The following is a 23,338-nucleotide window of genomic DNA, read 5'->3' as shown; positions in this document are numbered from 1 at the left end:
GGATGTGGAAGATTGTTTTGGACAAACTTTCTTCTTTTGACTTAATGAGAAAGACATATGCTATATCTGGACCTAGAAGTTGAGAGGATACTATAACACATGAGAGGGTATTTCACAAAATACCCTGGGGAGAACATCTAGGGTAAAGCCATTGGCCTAGGAAACACGTTAGAGTAAAAAACCTGGAAGACAATAAGGATAGATGGAGCTAGAGCTGCTAACATTTCACCAGGGTATCCAACAACAGGGGCTGTACCTCTGATGCCTTCAGGAGCATGACTACCCCAGTCATGGAGTAAGGTCCTACCAGCTTCCCACACTTATACATATCTGGGAAAGAGAGCCTTTGGAATACAAGCGGCCAGGACCTCCTCTACTTCCAGATTTAGCTTTAATTTCACTGTCTCCTCTCAGGCTCCTCCAGGACTGCCAAAGACTGGAACATGCCCAGAACTGCTAGGGTCAACCAGCCTCATCCCCTGGGAGCTTAGGGAAACCTCCAGGGTCAAGTTTATTCAAAATAGCAGTGGTGCCTTGAGAGTATGTGTTTGGGAAGGAGGGAGTAGCAAAGAGCTAATTCTGGGCACCTAGGGGGACTTTCCTTAGGTTACTTAAAGGGCCATACCATGGATTGTGTGTGCCGAGAGTGACGAGTGGAGACATGCCGGGCACAGAGTGTGTTCCCCATGAGCCACACGAATATATGTGTAGATATAGCAACATACAGCCACACACACTCACACACACACATTTGAAGAAGGTGTCCAGGACCAGCTTCCCACACTCTGCCTGCCTCCTATTCCGGTAAGTGGTTCAGGTGAGGTGGCTTCGCACTTCCATCTGGTATCCTGGTCTCAGGTTCCCAGAGCCCTGTCACTTGCTTCATTCTTGGTCCTCACTGAACAGCTCTTTTGTGGACTTATTTCATCTTAAGTGGACTGAGAGTGGTTTTGAAGACTCTGTCACAGTGGTTGGTATTTCTATCCACGTTTGCCTCACAGGCTTCAAGTGACATTCTCTAAATGGATACACATTCAAAATTACACATAATAATTTTTGTGAAAATGATGTCTTGTGTGAATAATGATTCAGTTCATCATGGATAACACATTCAAAATGAAATATGTATTTGTCAGATGTTACACCACATTATTATAACTCTAACATGACAGCATTCTACTATACTACATGACATATGTTAGCTTGATTCCAGAATCATTTTTGAGTGTCTACACATCCCACCTTTTTAGTTTTCCATTTTGAAAACATTGATTCTTTTGGAATTTGAGGCTCATGAAGTTTTTTTTATTGTTCTTCTCAGGTATTTCCCCAAAGAATCACCATGACCGTTTGCAATGCGTCCCTGGGTCACCCACCTTTCTTCATTCTCCAAGGCATTCCTGGGATGGAGGACAAGCACAGATGGATCTCTGTCCCCTTCTCTTCCATGTATTTCATCACCATCCTTGGGAACTGCACCATCATCTTCACCATCTGCACCGAGCGCTCCCTGCACAAGCCCATGTTCCTGCTCCTCTGCATGTTGGCCTTCACAGACCTGGGCATGTCCACTACCACCATTCCTAAGGTGCTGTGCATCTTCTGGTTTGGCCAGAGTGAGATCAGCTATGTGGGCTGCCTGGTCCAAATGTTTTTCATCCACTCCATATCAGCGTTGCAGTCAGCCATCCTGATGACCATGGCCTTTGACCGCTATGTAGCCATCTGTGAACCTCTGCGGTATGCCACCATCCTTTCCAATAGTCGCATTGGGCTCATTGGCCTGGTGAGTTTAGTGAGAGCCATCCTTTTCATTCTGCCCATGCCTGTCCTCCTCCAGAAGATGCCCTTTCGTGTAAATCACGTCATCCCTACCACCTACTGTGAGCACATGGCTGTGGTGAAGATGGTGTGTGTGGACACCACAGTGAACAGGATATATGGTCTGGTGGTGGCCTTGTTGGTTGCTGGGCTGGACATCTCAGCCATTGCTTCATCGTACGTGCTTATCATCCGGGCTGTACTGCGACTGTCTTCTAAGGAAGCCCACCACAAAGCAGTCAACACCTGCACCACACACATTTGTGTCATGCTTATCTCATACACTCCCTCGCTGTTCTCTTTTCTCACTCACCGCTTTGGTAGGGGAATTGCACCCCATGTGCACACCATTCTTGGGAACCTCTACTTCCTTGTTCCTCCAATGCTCAATCCTATTATTTATGCAGTGAAAACCAAAGAGTTTCGGGACAAATTGACCAAATACGGGTGCTGGAAGAAGGACCCTGTAACCATAACCCATGGTCAGAAGCCTGTCTGATCATCCAGCAGTAGTGGGTATGAGGAAAAAATGTTTAGTGGAGGCAGTTCCTGGGACTATTGAGTAGTGATGAGATATGTCGTATTGGGCAGACTGACTGCCCCACTCTTGGACAGAGAAGCTATGTCACAGGAGACCTCCTTGCTCTCAGTAACTCTAAGGTCTAAAGGAAGAATCGTTCCCTATGAAGTTAAAATAATGACATATTCTCTCCTTTCTTGACATGCCAGTTGGGAAAATTATATTGATCATGTTTTTAAAAGCACTTTCAACAAAACACACAGAGTGCATAGAAAATAAGTTAGGATGCTTCCATATGGAGACAACATTGAGCAAAAATAACTGGCCCACCACTTTACCATGTAAGAGCAAGAATTATGTGGGTGTGAGCATGCATTTGTATTTGTTTGCTTCAGGGGAAACGGGGGATGGAGATTGGGGGCAATGAGAAAGGACAAGGAAGAGTAAATTAATATTTACAGTCACTGCTCTATTTTCTCTGCTAGTTCACCCTACGTTTGGGTAAGAGACTGGTTATTTCCATGAAGAACAAAGGAATATGCACAGGAGACATAAGCTGCCAGTCTTAGACAGCTCTCAGAGGAAAAGGAAAAAGGAGAAACTCCTGACCGTAAAGGTTTACAAGCATTGGACCTAATTTCCTATTTGTAGAAACTCCCAGAGTCAACTGTTCTGCTCCTCCGAATGAATTCACTGTTTGACAAGATTCTCTCAGAAAGAAAATGTCTGAGAATGACCTGCTAATGGTCATAGTTATAAAAATCTGTTTTATACTGGAAACCTTTGAATGCAGACCTCTGTAAGGCAATTTCTGTGGGTGCCCAGGATGACGTCCTGAACAGGTACTCATGGCAGCTGTAGAGTTCAGGTCTTGTGCCCACGTGTGGGAATTCACTAATTCAGAGGATATCGTTTCTCGTTCTAGAAGGTTATTGTAGATATAATGGTGAATATTGTAAATTTCATGAAGCTGAAACCAGAAAGATTCTAGTGTTGTTCATCATATTGTATAACTAATATATGAGGCAGAATTCAGTAAAAACGATACCTATGGTTAAAGCCACATGACCACTATTTAAGTGAGTCTTTTACAATAGTTTACCAGGAGGGAAAGAAATGAACCTTCTCCAGAGTGTTGTGCCTGCGGTAAGAAATAATAACAAATGTTTCCAGTATGCTGAACCATTGGATACCAAGTGCTAGGACATTTCAGAACTTGAAATAAAGGGCACAGGCTTGAGGTGGAAAAAAAATGAGGATTGAACAGGAAGTGCCTTTTCTATGAATGGAAGAAATAGGAGCAGTAGGTTTGAGGAAGAGTCCTGCCTGTCTGGTTAGAGGACCAAGGTCAGATAGTTAATCCTCCACAAAACATAGACTAAATTCATACCAAAACTAAATGACTCAGCACAATGTCTTATGATTAGTATTCTAACTGACAAATAAGTAGCAGAGAGTGAACAGGTCTGAGGGGCCCATTAGCCTGAGGAGCTGTGGTAGTAGGAGGCTTTCGTTTTTGCTGGGTTCTGAGATTGATTTTCTTCAATCTGATTTGAATGGATGTGAGGTATAGAAAGGAGTCTACATGATGTAATATTTTTCCTTTTGTGTTTTGGTGAGATGTTCTGTAAACATGAAAAGACTTAGTTTATTTATTTATTTATTGAGAGAGAGAGAGAGGAGAGAGAGAGAGAGAGAGAGAGCGAGAGAGAGAGAGAGAGAGAGAGAGAGAGAGAGAGAGAGAATCCCAAGCAGGGTCCACATTCTCAGAACAGAGATTGATGTGGAACTCAGTCTCATGAACTGTGAGATCATGATGTGAGCCAAAATTAAGATTTGGCTGCTTAACCAACTTAGCCACTCAGGTTCCCTGAGTGGTCTCTTTAATGAAATAATAGGCTAAAAATTTACTAACACCTTAACACAAGACATCTTGGGAGAATGTGAGGGGACACTGGCAGCAGCAGCTGATTCTAGGAAAACTTGGGGAACTGGAAGTCAGAGAAGCCACCAGAAGGATCCCTGAATGTGTCTTCCTTTCTCACTGGGCTTTTTTCCTTTTTCATAAATCTATTAATTTATGGTTGATTGTTTTTACTGAAGGATGACCTTGATTTGTCTCTTGTGGACTTGCTGTAAATGGGACAGAGGACACAGATGTTAATTGCCTAGTTTTCTTTTCACATCTATAGAATGATACCTAGTCATGAAAAACTAGAAAAATGTTTATACGTTTGATATGTTAGTTAAGTATAAAGCATTTTCTTCTTTCTATCAGGCATTTGGAATTTGAATATAGGCCACTTCACTTAACTATCCTTATCTCAAGTTTTAGAGAACATGAGGTTTGATATGTCCTGTCAAATAAATAAATTATAAATATTTGTATGAATGATTATATAATAGCTTTATAAATAAAGTGTATCTCAGAAACTATGAGGGAGGCAATATCTCTGAGTGGAGTCTCAGATATTGGGGCAGAAGAATTTTCAGCATTGGGGAAGGTAACCCTGGTGTCCCCAGAAAGCAGGGCCTATGATAAAAGCTTGCATATTGGAGTTTATTTAGAAAAGCGATCACAGGGACTGGGTGCACAAAACAGGTGGAGTAAAATGAAGAAAGAAGAAAAGACAGTACAGGGATTTTCTATCCAGTTGTGCAGGGCTAACACAGACTGGTTTCCACCCTGTGTGGACCAGTTGAAGAGCCTTAGAAAATGCATTTCAGAATTGTCCTCCCTGAGAGAGAAGATTCTGCCCAGTGGCTCCTGTGGGGTGCCTGTCCTCAACCCCTTTACTTCTGGGTTGTGTACCCATGACAGCATAGCTGGTGGCTGGGTGTCCCATGCCATGAAGTTGGGGAAGCCCATGGCAAGGAGCTCCAGGTACTGAGTATGACCTGATGTCCACTATCTGATTACACCTGCCTGGAACTGGTCACAGCACCAGTGCCTGAATTGAAAGTGTGACCCAGGGCATTAGGAAGTGGCATGGGGATTACCTACTGAAACAGTCCACATGACAGAGGCCTCACAGTAGGCTGTGGGCTTGTTTTGAGATTAACAGGGAGCTCATACCTTGAGCCCATCCAACAGAATTATTATTTTTATTTTCCAACTTTTCATAACAAAATTTTCTATCTTTATTATGATAATTCAATGTCCACAATTATAGCTAACTCAGGTAACCTTGGCAGATATTGTCTAAAAATATTCTCGGGGTGCCTGGGCAGCTCAGTCAGTTAAGCATCTGACTTCAGCTCAGGTCATGATCTTGCGGTCACGAGTTTGATCCCCATGTAGGGCTCTGCACTGACAGCTCAGAGCCTGGAGCCTGCTTCGGATTCTGTGTTTCCCTCTCTCTCTCTGCCCTTCCCCCACACATGCTCACTCGTGTGTGCTCTCTCTCTCTCTTTCAAAAATAAATAAGCATTAAAAAATAAAAAATAAAGATATTCTCAAATGTATGTTAACTAAATGGAATTAAAATAAAAACTTAAAAATGAATAAAATAAAAAATACAAATATTAAAAATATTTAAAAGAGCTCCTAGAAAGAGCTCCTATAGATGTGCATGGTTCTCCTTAATCCTTATTTTTCTCTGAGTTTTCTTTTTCACATAGAAGTGAATGAGAAAATTATTTATGTTTGGTATTGTATTTTCTGTTGTTGCTGCTAAAATAATACATGCACTTGGAAAGTAATCAAATGTGGTAGGATATACAAAAATCGTTTTTCCACTTCTGCGTGATCCCAGTCCATGAAGTCAACCCCTTAAACATGTATTAGGTGTAGTCATAATTGTCTTATATATTTAAAATATTAGTGCATATAAACAAACATGTGGGTATAAGTCCCTCTCTCACAATTTGTACTCTCCTATCCATATTCCTAGACATTTATTTAGCTTTGATCTTTTACTTGCAACAATTTTTTTTCTTAATTTCTCCCTGTTGCCAGTTATGAATTCTCTTTCCTGTTCCTTGACATGGGCCAAGGGACATTTTCTTTCTTTTCTTTTGTTTTTATTACTATTTTTAAAGTTTATTTGTTTATTTTGAGAGATAGAGAGGGAGAAAAAGACAGAGAGAGAGGGAGGGAGAGAGAGAATGAGTAGGGGAAGGGCAGAGAGAGAGAGGGAGACAGAATCCCAAGCAGGTTGCATGCTCTCAGCACAGAGCCTGTCATGAGGCTCGAACCCACCAACTTAAACTCATGACCTGAGCCTAGACCAAGAGTCAGACGCTCAACCAGCCAAGCCACCCAGGCTCCCCGTATTTTCTTTTTTGACTCATTCAGTCCTGGACGTTTCTCTTTTATTTCTTTGGTAAATCACACTTTCTTCCCCATGGGCAGTCTTCTCCAACGCAAATGTAACAAAACAGACCTAGGAGAAGTGAAAAATAGAGACAAATGAAGCTGGTGGTGTCCCTCCCTTTGCTCACTATGTCCCCAAGTCACTGTCTTGTAGTTCTGGGAAAGACCATGTTTCTTCTCTCACTGCAGACTCCTTTTCCTAAAGTGCTTTCTACATTTTCCTTTGGTTGTGAACACTTCCCATGTTGAGCTCATGCTCCATTTTGATAGAAGTGAAAGCACCACTACAACCCTCTCCTGAGTGTCTTGCATGTGTGCACAAGAGTGGACACTGGGGGGAACTTGGTGGTATTCTTTTCTTCTTATCTGTAGTGCCAAATGTGGCTTTGTGAGCTTATTTAGTTTGTATTTTTAAATAGTTTCTTTCTGCTTGTGTGATACAAAATTCGGTACTCTGAGGCTGAAAATGCTTTTTCCAAACATACCTACTATCAGGGTTTAAAATGGGTTTTCAGGAGTGTTTTTTCTTCCTCTACTTAAAATACCACTGCTTTGAGGTTCTGTTCTTAAAACTTCAGTCATGTGGGTGTTTTAATAGACCAATACACCTGAGAATACGCTAGCATCTTTACAACTTCTTAGCTTTATTGAATTCACATTGGCAAACCAAAGATACTTATTCACTAATTATCCTTTGTTGCATTTTGCCTTAGTGTTTTTAAAATATCACGTTCTTGGGTCTTGGAGTCTTACATGCCAGTAACTGTATCAAACATGTCAATGCTCGATTCTGTGGCAATGATGTCTGTATATATATATATAGATAGAGAGAGAGAGAGAGAAAGAGATTTAGACATTTATATATATGTGCACACAGATACACACACACACACACACACACACACACACGTGTGTGTGTGTTTAAATTTGAGACATTAATAGCTTGAATATGTGCCACCAACTGAGGGTCTTGTGTTCCTGTTGTCAGTTCTTCAGCTTTTGACAGATACTGCTTGCATACTAAGAAACCTCAATGCCAAAAAAAAAAGAGTGCTTTTACTGTTTTAGGGATTATTAGGAAGTTCTTAGCGCTTATATGTTATCATTCTATGGAAGAAGCTACGGATTTGATACTTTGTCAAATGTGTACAGGACAAAGGACAGACATTGAGTATTTAAATATTCATTCAAATAGTTAATAAAAGAATGGAAATACAGTCAAGTAGGTCATGAAAAACCATGCTGACTGCAATGGAAGGAAACTGCATCCGACCTCAGTAGATTTCGATGGGAACTGTGGGCTGTTGGTACCCATCATGTGTAGCAGAGCTGTCTCAGAAGTGGTCTGATTCCAGGGAAGTTCCACTTTGGATTACAGAGCTACCTGCCTAGAATTTGGTGAGAGAAAGTTAAAGCAATGGTTTTCAGGTGACAAGTAAATGATTTCAATTTGTATCAAGTCTCCTTTGATCCCATTTTATTGAATGGTCTGCCAAAGGGTCTGCCATTTGCTTAAATCCAATATTTAGGGCAAAATCAATAAATTGTGGATTTAGATATTCTAAAAGGTTATTTTAAAATTATTTTAATAGCACAAACATTATGAACTCAATAACTCAATTATTCTTCCAATTCATGCACATGGAATGTCTTTCCATTTTTTGTGTCATCCTCAATTTCTTTCACCAATGTTTTATAACTTTTGGAGTACAGGTCTTTAATCTCCTTGGTCAGGTTTATCCCAAGGTATTTTATTATTTTTGGTGCAACTGTAAATGGGATTGTTTTCTTAAATTCTTTTTCTGCTGCTTCATTATTTGTGTATAGAAATGCAACAGATTTCTATAACGTTAATTTTGTAGCCTATGACCTTACTGAATTCATTTGTCAGACTGTTTTATTTTTTCTTTTCTTTTTTTCTTTTTATACATTTTAAAATTTTTAGTTAGTTAATATACAGTACAATATTGGTTTTAGGAGTAGAATTCAGTGGCTCATCACTTACCTACAAAACACAGTGCTCATCGCAAGTGCTTTCTTAATACTCATCACCCATGTAGCCCATCTCCCACCTACCTCCTTTCATCAACCCATAGTTTTTTCTCCATCATTAAGAGTCTCTTGTGGTTTGTTTCTCTCTCTTGCCTTTTCCCCCTTTTCCATGTGTTCATCTATTTTGTTTCTTACATTTTACATATGAGTAAAATTATATGGAATTTGTCTTTCTCTGATTGACTTATTTCACTTAGCATAATTCATTGTAACTCCATCCACGTCATTGCGAATGGCAAGATTTCATTCTTTTGATGGCTGAGTAATATTCTATTATATATAATGGAATATTATATATATGCATATATATGTGTGCATATATATATATATATATATATCCATAGAGAGAGATTGGCTATTGTTAATAATGCTACTATAAACAGTGGGGTGCTTGTACCCCTTCAAATCTGTAATGTTGTATCCTTTGGGTAAATACTTAGTAGTGCAATTCCTGGATGATAGGGTAGTTCTAGTTTTAGTTTCTTGCAGAATCTCTATACTGTTCTCCAGAGTGGCTGCACCAGTTTGCATTCCCACCAGCAGTGCAAGAGGGTTCCCCTTTCTCTGCATTCTCACCAATACCTGTTGTTTCTTGTGTTGTTAATTTTAGCCATTCTGACTGGTGTAAAGTGGTATCTCATTGTGGTTTCGATTTGTTTTTCCCCGATGACGAGTGATGTTGAGCATTTTTCATGTGTCTGTTGGCTATCTGGATGTCTTCTTTGGAAAAGTGTCTATTCGTATCTTCTGCCCATTTCTTAACTGGGTTATTTTTTGGGTATTGAGTTTGATGAGTTCTTTATAGATTTTTGATAGTAACCCTTTATCTGATATGTCATTTGAAAATATCTTCTCCTATTCTGTAGACTGTCTTTTAGTTTTGTCGATTGTTTCCTTCCCTGTGCAGAAGTTTTTATCTTGAGGAGGTCTTTATAGTTGATGTTTGCTTTTGTTTCTTTTGCTTTCCTTGATGTGTCTAATAGGAAATTGCTACCACCAAAGTCAAAGAGATGGCTCCTTTTGTTCTGTAGGATTTTGATCATTTTCTGTCTTAAATTTAGGTCTTTCATCCATTTTGAATTTATTTTTCTGTACACTGTAAGAAAGTGGTGCAGTTTCATTCTTCTCCATGTCACCATTCAGTTTTCCCAATACCATTTGTTGAAGAAACAGTTTTTTCTCTATTGGATATTTTTTCCTGCTTTGTTGAAGATGCGTTGACCATTTCTGGGTTTTCTATTCTGTTCCATTGATCTATGTGTCTGTTTTTATGCCAGTACTATACTGTCTTGGTGATTACATCTTTGTAATATAGCTTAAAATTCGGAATCTTGATGCTTCCAGTTTTCTTTTTTTTTTTTTCAGGATTGCTTTGGGCGTTCGGGGTCTTTTGTGGTTCCACACAAATTTTAGGATTATTTGTTCTAGCCCTGTGAAAAATCTTGGTGGTATTTTGATAGGGATTGCATTAAATATATATATTGTTTTGGGAAGTATAGACATTAAACAATGTTTGTTCTTCTAATCCATGAGCATGAAATGTTTTTCCTTTTTTTTGTGACCTCTTTAATTTCTTTCATAAGTGTTCTATAGTTTTCAGAGTAAACCTCTTTAGTTAGGTTGATTCTTAGGTATCTTTACAGAATTTTTACAGAACTTTTGGATCTTATCTCAGGTAAGAATTCTAAAATTCCTTTGAAGTGAGAACAATTGAGTGAACTTCACGTCCCCTCTAAAAAGGAGGGTCTGTGGGGCACCTGTGTGGCTCAGTCAGTAAAGCATCAGACTTTGGCTAAGGTCAAGATCTCATTGTTCATGAGTTCGAGCCCTGCATTGGGCTTTGTGTTGACAGCTCAGAGGCTGGAGCCTACTTCGGATTCTGTGTCTCCCTCTCTCTCTGCTCCTTCCCTGCTCATGTTGTCTCTCTCTCTCTCTCTCTAAAAAATAAATAAACATTAAAAAAATAAATAAATAAAAAGGAGGGTCTGTGAGTCCTCAAGACTGGACTTCAGTAAGTTAAGAATGATGAATCTGACCTCACTCATAAGGATCTGTCAAGGTGAGATGGCTCCAGGAAGAGATGCCTCTTTTACTCTTTTCTCTTTTGCTATTGGCATAATCTCAATCTATGGCCCAGTCACTCCCAGAAATCTCCCCTGGTTTACTCACTTGTAAACCCCTGATCTATGGCTTTCTTCCATTCCCATGGCATGCTTCACTTAGAGACTTCATACTCTTGGCCTGACTGGTCATAATTTAAAGCAGACAAAATAGACTGAGATGGTTAAGTTTTATAATTCAACTAAAGGATGTGGCCAATCAATAAAGCAGGAAGACAGCTTTATATGAGAATATTAATAACAACATTATAATTATAAATAATTGTAAACCAACTAAATTTTCAGCAAAGAAGAATCAATGAATAAAGTATAATATCTGCATTCAAATAATTTAGTTAATTGTGGTATCTTCACTCATTAAAATGTATATGTCCCATAGTACCTCTGTTGAGTAATAATAAATATACAATTTTAGAAGTAATAAGTACTTCACCAGACCTACATGCAAAACATGAGTGTATCTCATAAATATAACATTGAGAAAAATAAAGATTTGTAAACTGGCATGGCATAACACCATTTACAAAGAGCTTAAAAGTATATGTTCCAAAAATATATGTTACAATGTTATTCATTAAATTAGGATTCACATTTATGTGGTAAAAATATTTTTAAGAAGTATAAAATGTTGAAGGAGTTATAACGATACAATTCATCTTTCAAAGATAAAAAAAAACTCCACAAGTAAACTACTTGCCCCACAAGTAAAGAGCCCCAAGGCTCTTACTCTTTTTGTAACATTTCTTATTTTTTAAATTAATTAATTAATTAATTAATTAAATTTTTAATTTACATCCAAGTTAGTTAGCATATAGTGCAACAATGATTTCGGGAGTAGATTCTTTAATGCCCATCCCCCCTTCCACAACCCCTCCAGTAACCCTCTGTTTGTTCTCTATATTTGAGAGTCTCTTATGTGTTGTCCCTCTCCCTGTTTTTATATTATTTTTGCTTCCTTTCTTTTATGTTCATCTGTTTTGTATCTTAAATTCCTCATATAAGTAAAGTCATATGGTATTTGTCTTTCTCTGACTAATTTTGCTTAGCATAATTCACTCTAGTTCCATCCACATAGTTGCAAATGGCAAGATTTCATTCTTTTTGATTGCCAAGTAATACTCCATTATATATATATAGATATATATATATCTCACATCTTTATCCATTCTTCCATCGATGGACATTTGGACTTTTTCCGTACTTTGGCTGTTGTTGATAGTGCTGCTATAAACATTGGAGGGCATGTGCCCCTTCAAAACAGCATACCTGTATCCCTTAGATAAATACCTAGTACTGCAATTGCTGGGTTGTAGGGTAGTTCTATTTTTAATTTTTTGAGGAAACTCCATCCTGTTTTCCAGAGTGGCTGCACCAGTTTGCATTCCCACCAACAGTGCAAAAGAGATCCTCTTTCTCCACATCCTTGCCAACATCTGTTGTTGCCTGAGTTGTTAATGTTAGCCATTCTGACAAGTGTGAGGTGGTATCTCATTGTGGTTTTGATTTGTATTTCCATGATGATGAGTGACGTTGAGAATTTTTTCATGTGTCTGTTGCCCATCTGGATGTCTTCTTTGGAAAACTGTCTATTCATTTCTTTTGCCCATTTCTTCACTGGATTATTTGTTTTTTGGTTGTTGAGTTTGATAAGTTTGATAAGTTCTTTATAGATTTTGGATACTAACCCTTTATCTGATATGTCATTTGCAATATCTTCTCCCATGCTGTCAGTTGCCTTTTAGTTTTGTTGATTGTATCTTTTGCTGTGCAGAAGCTTTTTATTTTGATGAGGTCCCCAAAGTTCCTTTTTGCCTTTGTTTCCCTTACTTCCAGAGACATGTTGAGTAAGAAGTTGCTATGGCCAAAGTCAAAGAGGTTTTTACCTGCTTTCTCCTCTAGGATTTTGATGGATTCCTGTCTTGCATTTAGGTCTTTTATCCATTTTGAGTTTATTTTTGTGTATGGTGTGAGAAAGTGGTCTAGGTTCATTCTTCTGCATATTGCTGTCCAGTTTTCCCAGCACCACTTGCTGAAGAGACTGCCTTTATTCCATTGGATATTCTTTCATGCTTTGTCAAAGATTAGTTGGCCATACATTTGTGGGTCCATTTCTGGGTTCTCTACTCAGAGTTCTCTACTCATTCTGGGTCTCTCTACTCTCTACATTTCTGGGTTCTCTACATTGATCTGAGTGTCTGTGTTGCCATGTAACATTTCATAATCTATATTGTGAATATATGGATACATCCTATATTTTTCTGTATAACCTTTCTGTTTCTAACAGATGAAAATAAGGGTAACCCATATTATCATTGACAGGCTTGAAAATATCATGAGTTATATGAAATATACAGAGTTATTTCTATATAGGTATATTATCTATAATCCATATTTTCTCCATGGTTTGGAGATACTGTCTTTATTATGTAACATATGGTATATGGATCTAGGCATTTGTATTGATGCTATTCTGCTCAAATAATCTGCCTGTGCCTGTACCATACCTTATTTATGGTATGGTGCCTGTACCATAAATTATTTAAAGTACAACCATATTATGATACATTTTAATATCTAGTAGGACAATAGTCCCTGTGTTATATCATTATTATTTTCAGATATTTGTTATTCCAGTTGAATTTCAGAATTATTTTGTCAAGATTACAAGGAAAGTGAATAATTGAAATTTGTTTGGATTGGCACTGATTTATGAATTCATTTGAAGGAGAAGGCATAGCCTTCAAATATAATTCTGTTTTTGGTTTTTATGACACTAGAAAACAAAACCATGTAAGATTTCATAAAGTATGACACATAATTAGTTCACATTTAAAATAAATTATTTTGTTTGCTTATTCACTAACTTATTCATTTATTTGACTCTTCTAATCTGCCCACTAATGCCAAGCATGATGCTAGTGACTGGGATACAGGATTTTGGAAGAAATCAGACCAGGTCTATTCTCCCTGGGTAGTGTGATTATCCAAAGAACAAGATTAAAAGTTGTGAAAGAGAGGTCGAGGATGCAGTACTATGTCAGCACTTGATAGGACTTTGGGGACACTCTACAAGAAGAGATTCTTTAGAGGTTCTATGCCGGGAATTCACCGGACCATGGATGTAAAAGTGAGAAAGCAAGGCTAGGAAGAAAGGATTCTTTCTGGTTGCTACCTGTCATTGTCATCCATCAGGATCTCGCTGGGACAGAGAAGAAAGAATGACTGATGCAGGATTCTGATGTGGTACCAGAGCACAGCTTTCTGCAGGGAAAGCTGTGTGGATATGACTATGATCAGGTACCCCGGTGCTTGCCTACTTTTGTTGATTATTCTTTCTGTTGATGTATTGATTGTTCCAGGCTCTTCATTCTGCCACTCCTTCCCTCAGCCCCTGCTTTACTCCTGCTGACACCTGACTTTGACCAAGTTTCCCTACAGGGCTAGGCTAAGGCAGAACTTGCACTACAATTTAGATATCTCAATTTAAAATTCTTTTTTAATGTTTATTTATTTTTGAGGGAGAGAGAGAAAAATAGCATGAACAGGGGAGGGGGAGAGAGAGAGGGAGACACAGAATCCAAAGCAGTCTCTAGGCTCTGAACTGCCAGAATTGAGCCCCATGTGGGGATCAAACTCATGAACCACGAGATCATGAGCTAAGCTGAAGTCCAATGCTTAACTGACTGAGCCACCCAGGTGCCCCAACAGATTACAATTTAGAATCTAGCCCTTTGAGTCTTACTTCTGAATTGTCTCTGTATGATTTTGAGAGTAGTTGGACCTGTCCTTTGCATTATGCAATGGATGTGTTAGATTATTTTGGGCAAATTTTCTTCCTCTGACCTAATGAAAAACAAATATGCTATATCTTGACCCAGAAGCTGAGGGGATGCTGGGATATGAGAAGTGGGATTGCAGTACATACCCTGAGGAACGTCTATGGTAAAGCCATTGGCCTAGGAAACACGTTAGAGTAAAAAACCTGGAAGATAATAAGGATAGATGGAGCTAGAGCCACTAACAACATTTTATCAGGGTATCCAACAACAGGGGCTGTACCTCTGATGCCTTCAGGAGCATGACTACCCCAGTCATGGAGTAAGGTCCTACCAGCTTCCCACACTTATACATATCTGGGAAAGAGAGCCTTTGGAATACAAGCGGCCAGGACCTCCTCTACTTCCAGATTTAGCTTTAATTTCACTGTCTCCTCTCAGGCTCCTCCAGGACTGCCAAAGACTGGAACATGCCCAGAACTGCTAGGGTCAACCAGCCTCATCCCCTGGGAGCTTAGGGAAACCTCCAGGGTCAAGTTTATCCAAAATAGCAGTGGTGCCTTGAGAGTATGTGTTTGGGAAGGAGGGAGGAGCAAAGAGCTAATTCTGGGCACCCAGGGGGACTTTCCTTAGGTTACTTAAAGGGCCATACCATGGATTGTGCGTGCTGAGAGTGACGAGCGGAGACATGCCGGGCACAGAGTGTGTTCCCCATGAGCCCCACGGATGTATGTGTAGATATAGCAACATACAGCCACACACACTCACACACACACATTTGAAGAAGGTGTCCAGGACCAGCTTCTCACACTCTGCCTGCCTCCTATTCCGGTAAGTGGTTCAGGTGAGGTGGCTTTGCACTTCCATCCTGGTATCCTGGTCTCAGGTTCCCAGAGCCCTGTCACTTGCTTCATTCTTGGTCCTCACTGAACAGCTCTTTTGTGGACTTATTTCATCTTAAGTGGACTGAGAGTGGTTTTGAAGACTCTGTCACAGTGGTTGGTATTTCTATCCACATTTGCCGCACAGGCTTCAAGTGACATTCTCTAAATGGACACACATTCAAAATTACACATAATAATTTTTGTGAAAATGATGTCTTGTGTGAATAATGATTCAGTTCATCATGAATAACACATTCAAAATGAAATATGTATTTGTCAGATGTTACACCACATTATTATAACTCTAACATGACAGCATTCTACTATACTACATGACATATGTTAGCTTGATTCCAGAATCATTTTTGAGTGTCTACACATCCCACCTTTTTAGTTTTCCATTTTGAAAACATTGATTCTTTTGGAATTTGAGGCTCATGAAGTTTTTTTTATTGTTCTTCTCAGGTATTTCCCCAAAGAATCACCATGACCGTTTGCAATGCGTCCCTGGGTCACCCACCTTTCTTCATTCTCCAAGGCATTCCTGGGATGGAGGACAAGCACAGATGGATCTCTGTCCCCTTCTCTTCCATGTATTTCATCACCATCCTTGGGAACTGCACCATCATCTTCACCATCTGCACCGAGCGCTCCCTGCACAAGCCCATGTTCCTGCTCCTCTGCATGTTGGCCTTCACAGACCTGGGCATGTCCACTACCACCATTCCTAAGGTGCTGTGCATCTTCTGGTTTGGCCAGAGTGAGATCAGCTATGTGGGCTGCCTGGTCCAAATGTTCTTCATCCATTTCATATCTGTGTTGCAGTCAGCCATCCTGATGACCATGGCCTTTGACCGCTATGTAGCCATCTGTGAGCCTCTGCGGTATGCCACCATCCTTTCCAATAGTCGCATTGGGCTCATTGGCCTGGTGAGTTTAGTGAGAGCCATCCTTTTCATTCTGCCCATGCCTGTCCTCCTCCAGAAGATTCCCTTTCGTGTAAATCACGTCATCCCCACCACCTACTGTGAGCACATGGCTGTGGTGAAGATGGTGTGTGTGGACACCACAGTGAACAGGATATATGGTCTGGTGGTGGCCTTGTTGGTTATCGGGCTGGACATCTCAGCCATTGCTTCATCGTACGTGCTTATCATCCGGGCTGTACTGCGACTGTCTTCTAAGGAAGCCCACCACAAAGCAGTCAACACCTGCACCACACACATTTGTGTCATGCTTATCTCATACACTCCCTCGCTGTTCTCTTTTCTCACTCACCGCTTTGGTAGGGGAATTGCACCCCATGTGCACACCATTCTTGGGAACCTCTACTTCCTTGTTCCTCCAATGCTCAATCCTATTATTTATGCAGTGAAAACCAAAGAGTTTCGGGACAAATTGACCAAATACGGGTGCTGGAAGAAGGACCCTGTAACCATAACCCATGGTCAGAAGCCTGTCTGATCATCCAGCAGTAGTGGGTATGAGGAAAAAATGTTTAGTGGAGGCAGTTCCTGGGACTATTGAGTAGTGATGAGATATGTCGTATTGGGCAGATTGACTGCCCCACTCTTGGACAGAGAAGCTATGTCACAGGAGACCTCCTTGCTCTCAGTAACTCTAAAGGTCTAAAGGAAGAATCGTTCCCTATGAAGTTAAAATAATGACATTCTCTCCTTTCTTGACATGCCAGTTGGGAAAGTTATATTGATCATGTTTTTAAAAGCACTTTCAACAAAACACACAGAGTGCATAGAAAATGAGTTAGGATGCTTCCATATGGAGACAACATTGAGCAAAAATAACTGGCCCACCACTTTACCATGTAAGAGCAAGAATTATGTGGGTGTGAGCATGCATTTGTATTTGTTTGCTTCAGGGGAAACGGGGGATGGAGATTGGGGGCAATGAGAAAGGACAAGGAAGAGTAAATTAATATTTACAGTCACTGCTCTATTTTCTCTGCTAGTTCACCCTACGTTTGGGTAAGAGACTGGTTATTTCCATGAATAACAAAGGAATATGCACAGGAGACTTAAGCTGCCAGTCTCAGACAGCTCTCAGAAGAAAGGGTTAAAGGAGAAGCTCCTGACCGTAAAGGTTTACAAACATTGGACCTAATTTCCTATTTGTAGAAACTCCCAGAGTCAACTGTTCTGCTCCTCTGAATGAATTCACTGTTTGACAAGATTCTCTCAGAAAGAAAATGTCTGAGAATGACCTGCTAATGGTCATAGTTATAAAAATCTGTTTTATACTGGAAACCTTTGAATGCAGACCTCTGTAAGGCAATTTCTGTGGGTGCCCAGGATGACGTCCTGAACAGGTACTCATGGCAGCTGTGGAGTTCAGGTCTTGTGCCCACGTGTGGGAATTCACTAATTCAGAGGATATCATTTCTCATTCTAGAAGGTTATTGTAGATACAATGGTGAATATTGTAAATTTCATGAAGCTGAAACCAGAAAGATTCTAGTGTTGTTCATCATATTGTATAACTAATATATGAGGCAGAATTCAGTAAAAACAATACCTATGGTTAAAGCCACATGACCATTATTTAAGTGAGTCTCTTACAATAGTTTACCAGGAGGGAAAGAAATGAACCTTCTCCAGAGTGTTGTGCCTGCGGTAAGAAATAATAACAAATGTTTCCAGTATGCTGAACCGTTGGATACCAAGTGCTAGGACATTTCAGAACTTGAAATAAAGGGCACAGGCTTGAGGCGGAAAAAAAATGAGGATTGAACAGGAAGTGCCTTTTCTATGAATGGAAGAAATAGGAGCAGTAGGTTTGAGGAAGAGTCCTGCCTGTCTGGTTAGAGGACCAAGGTCAGATAGTTAATCCTCCACAAAACATAGACAAAATTCAAACCAAAGCCAAACTACTCAGCTCAATGGCTTATTATGTAAATGACCTATATATGTCAGTAGTGAAGGGGACTGAGGCATTCATTAGCCTGAAGAGCTGTGATAACAGGAGGCTTAGTTTTTGCTGAGATCTGAGAGTGATTTTCTTTTAATCTTATTTGAAAGGATTTGAGATACAGAAGGGATCCACATGCTGTAAATATTTTTTTGTTTTGTCTTGGTGAGATATTCTCTAAACATGAGTAGCCTTATTTTGTTTTGTTTTTGGGTTGTTTTTTTTTTTTTGTTTTTTTTTTTTGCTGAAATTATGGGCTAAAGATTTATTAAGGTCTGAACACAGCACGCCTTGGGAAAATGTACTGGGAAATTGGCAGCAGCATCTGGTTCTGTGAAAACTTGGGAAACTGAAAATCAGAGAAGGTATGGAAAGGAAGCCTGACTGTATTTCTTTTCTCACTGGTATTTTTCTTTCTTCACAAGTGTTATTAATCTATGGTTGATTGTGTTTCCTGCAGCATGACTTCTCTCCTGTGGCCTTGACTTCTCTCCTGTGGCCTTGACTTCTCTCCTGTGGCCTTGCTGAAAATGTGACAGTTGATATTACTGGACAACGAACTGGTTCCGAACTCCGGTTCAGCTGCATGCTGCTTGAAAAATCAACACTGGAGAGATAAATGATGGTGGGTGAGGAAAGATTGCTTTATTCCAGAAGCAAGCAACCCTGGAAGACGGTGGACTAATGTCTCAGAGACTGTCTTTCCTGTCCAGGTATAACTAGAGGGATTTAAAGGAAGGCATAGGGCAGGTAGGGGGGCTATGTTCAGGACAAACAGGTGCCCAGGCATTTAGTTGTATGCAGACATGACCCTGAACAGACCTGCTGGCATCCCTGGTGGCTGTTTTGAGTATAGTTAGGCCTTATCATGTGGGAAATTTCTGGCCCTTTACTCCTCAAGGCTAGTGGTCTGCAATTGTCAAGGAAAGCAAATGAGTTCTGCTACAACCAAAGGACTTATGTCAGCACACAAGGTGTGCATTAGCTTGCAGCAATTAACCCTTGAAACCGGTTGCAGTGCTGTTAATGACAAATATGTTAACTGACTAGTTTACCCTTCATGCCTATAGAATTGTTCCTAGCCATGCTAAAATTAGAACAATGTTCATATGATTGATATCCTGGTCAAGCTTAAATCACTCTCTGCTTGGCTTTCAAGTCTTTGGAGGCTAATTTAATGCCAAGTCCTCTTCATTTTCATTATCTCCACTGAGGAATTTTTGCCTTGAGATGTCCTAAGTCTCTCAAAACAAATTATAGATAACTATGCAAATGTTCGTATAGATAATGGGCTTATAAATAAACAATTTTCTCATAAACTATGAGGGAGGCAACACATCTGAATGGAGTCTCAGGTATTGGGGCAGAAGAAGCTGAGCAAGCAAGCTCTAGCTGGAGTTCCTTGACTAGGTTTTGTATTTTACAGCTAATTCTCTAGGACTCTTGGCTCCACCCTGTGGGGAACTTAGTTCTATCTTCTCGGTTCATGGTTTCACCCTTACTGATCATTACTTTTTCGTGAATGGTTACATACGTTTGCAGCTCAGTAATTTTTAGCCTGTTTCTTGCCAGTAGAATTTTGAAGGTTCAGGGCTTCCTTCCACTTTGAACCTAATTAGCAGGAAGAGGTATGGCTTCTTTCTCAAGTCAGCAGGAAGGAATCATGTGAAACCAGGTGATTTACTTGGGTACATACTTGCCCTATCATAAGACTAAATGAACATGTGAAAACATCCTGAACTAAAAAGGAGATATGGCCCTCAAGTGTTTAGACACTTTCAGAATGAAGTTTGGGGCCACACAGGTAAGTCACAACACCTGCCTTGGAGATAGCCAATGGTGAGGGAAATCCAGATTGGAGAGTGGAGGAAGGCAATGATGAGCATTAGTTGCAGCCCTGAGATCAACTGCAGAATTCATCCCACTATTGTCTTCTGAGTTTCCCCTCAGGGGAGAAGGGAACTTCTTGAACCCGTGGGGAGTGGAGCTGAGCTGTATAAAGGGTAAATTATGGCAGCCAGGAGAAGGTAGATTGCAGACTTCATCCTACAGAAAAAGTAACCAGATGAGGGCCCCTCTGCTTGCCAAAGTCATGCCTACCAGAGATTGCTTCCAGGCAATGATTAGGACTGACCCTGGAGATATTAAGGGCAGAGCCACGCCTGGAAGGTTAAGAAAAAAAAAGTCTTCTGACTTTAGCTTCAAGACTTCCCAGTGATTTTGCTGCACAGAAATCCAGATTGCTTTCACTCAATATTTTCTCCCTCCTTCACTCATGGTCAAACTTGGATTGTAGTCTGATGATTTTCCCAGTCTCCCCTGTCTCCCTAGCTTCATCCACACAGGTATTTCCACTAATAAAATTCTTCCATGTTTAATTTTGTCATAGAGTCTCCTTCTCTGAGGACCCAGACTAACATAGTTCTCTTGGGCAAACCCAAAAAGAAGGCAGGTGTCATGGTGACTGGCTGATGCATCCCATCAAAGCCAACTTCTAGGGGTACAATGTGTATCATAACAGTGGAGATTGGATGGAGGTGAGGTGGGGCATTAAAAACAGTGTAACTAGAAAAGGAAGATATTTTCAGTTTTCCAAATAGTGACAACTGTTTATTCTACAACGTACATACTCTTACTTAATCATGAGTGTTAGGAATGAGGTAGGCACATAATAGTTGCCATGTTTTTATGATTAACACCATTCTTGATCAATGTTACACTTAGTCTTGCTGCACAACTTCTTGGTTATCTTTAAAGAGACAACATGGGCGTAATAGCATGGGAAGACATTTTATCATCAAAAAGAGAATTTAGGATCAATCACTTACTACCTGTTTAATTATGGGAAAATTACAAAGAAATTGAACTTCTGTAAACTTACCTGCAAAATGGATATTATTACATAATGAGTTAAAGTTGAAATGGTTCCCTAAGCTATTATATATTAAAAAACCCAGCATAACTAGCCTAGTGGCACAGAGCCACTTAAACAGATGGTATTTCTGCTGAAATTGATAGAATGTGAGAAACATAAGATAGGCCTCTTCCATTCATTCCTATTCTAGGCTAGAACTACCTCAACCTTAGCTATTGCCCTGAACTTTATGGTTTCTTATTACCCAGTATCCTCACATGTTTATCCCAGGTTTGAATGTTATCATTCTTCTCCATCACTCATATTATATTGGTGACAGTAGAATACTTAGTCCTTTATTTTCTTGCTTTTTTAAAACTTTGACATGTTGACCATGATGGTGGCTGAAAGTCAGTATCAGGCATAAATCCTCTCTCTATGCTCCAACCTTCGATGGGAAATCTGGGTTATGAAGTACAAAAAGGCCAGGGAAGACTTTATAGATTAGTTACCTGACTCTCCCGTTTTTCCTTCCCCTCAGTCCAAACTTCCCCAACACACTCTCTACAAAAAAATACTTTCACAGTTAAGAATGAATTAGGATATTTCTTTACTAAGAGAGACAAATAGCAGAACAGGCTAGAGATAATGGTTTCTTTCTTTTCTTGTGTGGATAATATGATTCACTCCCGTTTTGTAGGCATCCCCCTACACTGAAAGCTAGGCAAGACCAGTGGAAACTGAAGGAAAAGGAGTATTTAGTACAGAGGGCTCTCTCTGTCAAAGTCACATGAATTGAGGATGTTCTTAAGGTTTATAGACTGGTGAGCTGAACAGAGTAGAGAGGAGGTCAGGATTGGTCAGAAGTCCTGGCTAGGGATAAAAAGTACATGCACAACTCCTTCTCACAGTGTCATTATCTTTTTAAGAATCTCAAGCACAGGATAGAGATTTAAAAAGGATTTAAAAATTTAGTATTCTTTTTCCTGAGTTTACGATAATAACAATTATTTAACTTTAAAACTGTAACTTTCCTAATTTTTAGTAGTTCTTATATTTCATGGATTCATTAAAATTTTTTTTGGAAATGGAGTCATTTCTGCTTAAATATCCAATCTTGTATTTGCCTTATTACATTATGCAATTGACCCTATGATGACTATGTACTTGAAATGATTAGAAAGCACTACAATGACTCAAATATTTCAAAGTGGCAAAGCTTCATCACGTAAGTTGGTCTTTGTTCATGATCCGAGTTACCCTGGAATATCACTTAAGGAACAGGTAGCTTCCTGTTAACATATATCTTTTTTTTTAAGGTAAATTTCCTGGTCACAGAAGTCTTTTGAATTAGGCATCTAGACACATGTTTTCCCTTGCAATGAAACCTGTGATATGTATTTCAATAATCCCACAACCTGTGTCTATATGTCATCTTCAAGTTCATCCATTTTTGTTATAATCATCACAATCATCTAATTAATATCGTGAACATGTTGCACTGCTGTTGCATTAGAAATAATCCTGGTGAAAAGACAAATTTCCGTGTTAAAGTGGTATCCAAAGATAGTGAGTATGTTAGGTGCTTTCAGTAGTAAGACATTCTTTGGAAACAGACACAGAATTTAAAAATTAGAAAATAGAAAGCCAAAGTAAGTATAAACTTTCCAGCAAGACAAGGAAAGATGATCTTGGCTCATCTACAGAAAAATCTTGTGTGTAGCTGATGAACGTGAACACAGATGTGAAAGTCATCAGGAGACCCATGCCATAAGAGGACTTCTGTTTAAACAGACATAGAAAGAGCCATCTTGGCCTCTTCCTTTTTTAGTTCATAGCTCAATGAAAGGACAAACATCAGTTCTTCATGCAAGCCAAAACAAAACAAAGCAAACAAACAAACAAACAAACAAGCCAAAATGTGGGAAACCACCACACACAAACGTTCCTTCTGATCTATTTGTTCCACAGCCCATTTAAAGATATAACTGGGTCTTGGATGGTTGGGCAAAGCACTGTCAGTTGTTCTCACTGTTTATTTACTCACAGGTATATTGTCAGCACTCATAGT

The 23,338-nt window shown here is 39.6% G+C and overlaps 2 protein-coding genes across 2 annotated transcripts; both read left to right on the top strand.

Annotated features, from left to right (window-relative positions):
- The first annotated feature begins 275 nt into the window (after positions 1–275).
- LOC109259982 (olfactory receptor 52P1-like) lies at positions 276–2,320 on the top strand. Its single transcript, XM_019437977.2, has 2 exons — positions 276–295; positions 1,300–2,320. Exons 1-2 carry the CDS (start codon positions 276–278, stop codon positions 2,318–2,320), a joined length of 1,041 nt encoding a protein of 346 aa, XP_019293522.2.
- Positions 2,321–4,776: 2,456 nt separating this feature from the next.
- LOC109260035 (olfactory receptor 52P1-like) lies at positions 4,777–16,952 on the top strand. The gene is made up of 2 exons (XM_019438022.2): positions 4,777–5,225; positions 15,932–16,952. The coding sequence occupies exons 1-2, from the start codon at positions 4,777–4,779 to the stop codon at positions 16,950–16,952; spliced, it is 1,470 nt and encodes a 489-aa protein (XP_019293567.2).
- The last annotated feature ends 6,386 nt before the right edge of the window (positions 16,953–23,338 follow it).

Source organism: Panthera pardus, unplaced genomic scaffold (assembly GCF_024362965.1).
Source record: "Panthera pardus isolate Hobbes unplaced genomic scaffold, ASM2436296v1 HiC_scaffold_12, whole genome shotgun sequence".
Lineage (NCBI taxonomy): Eukaryota > Metazoa > Chordata > Mammalia > Carnivora > Felidae > Panthera > Panthera pardus.
The sequence above is the reverse complement of the archived record's forward strand: the minus strand, read 5'-3'. Positions and strand labels throughout refer to the sequence as shown.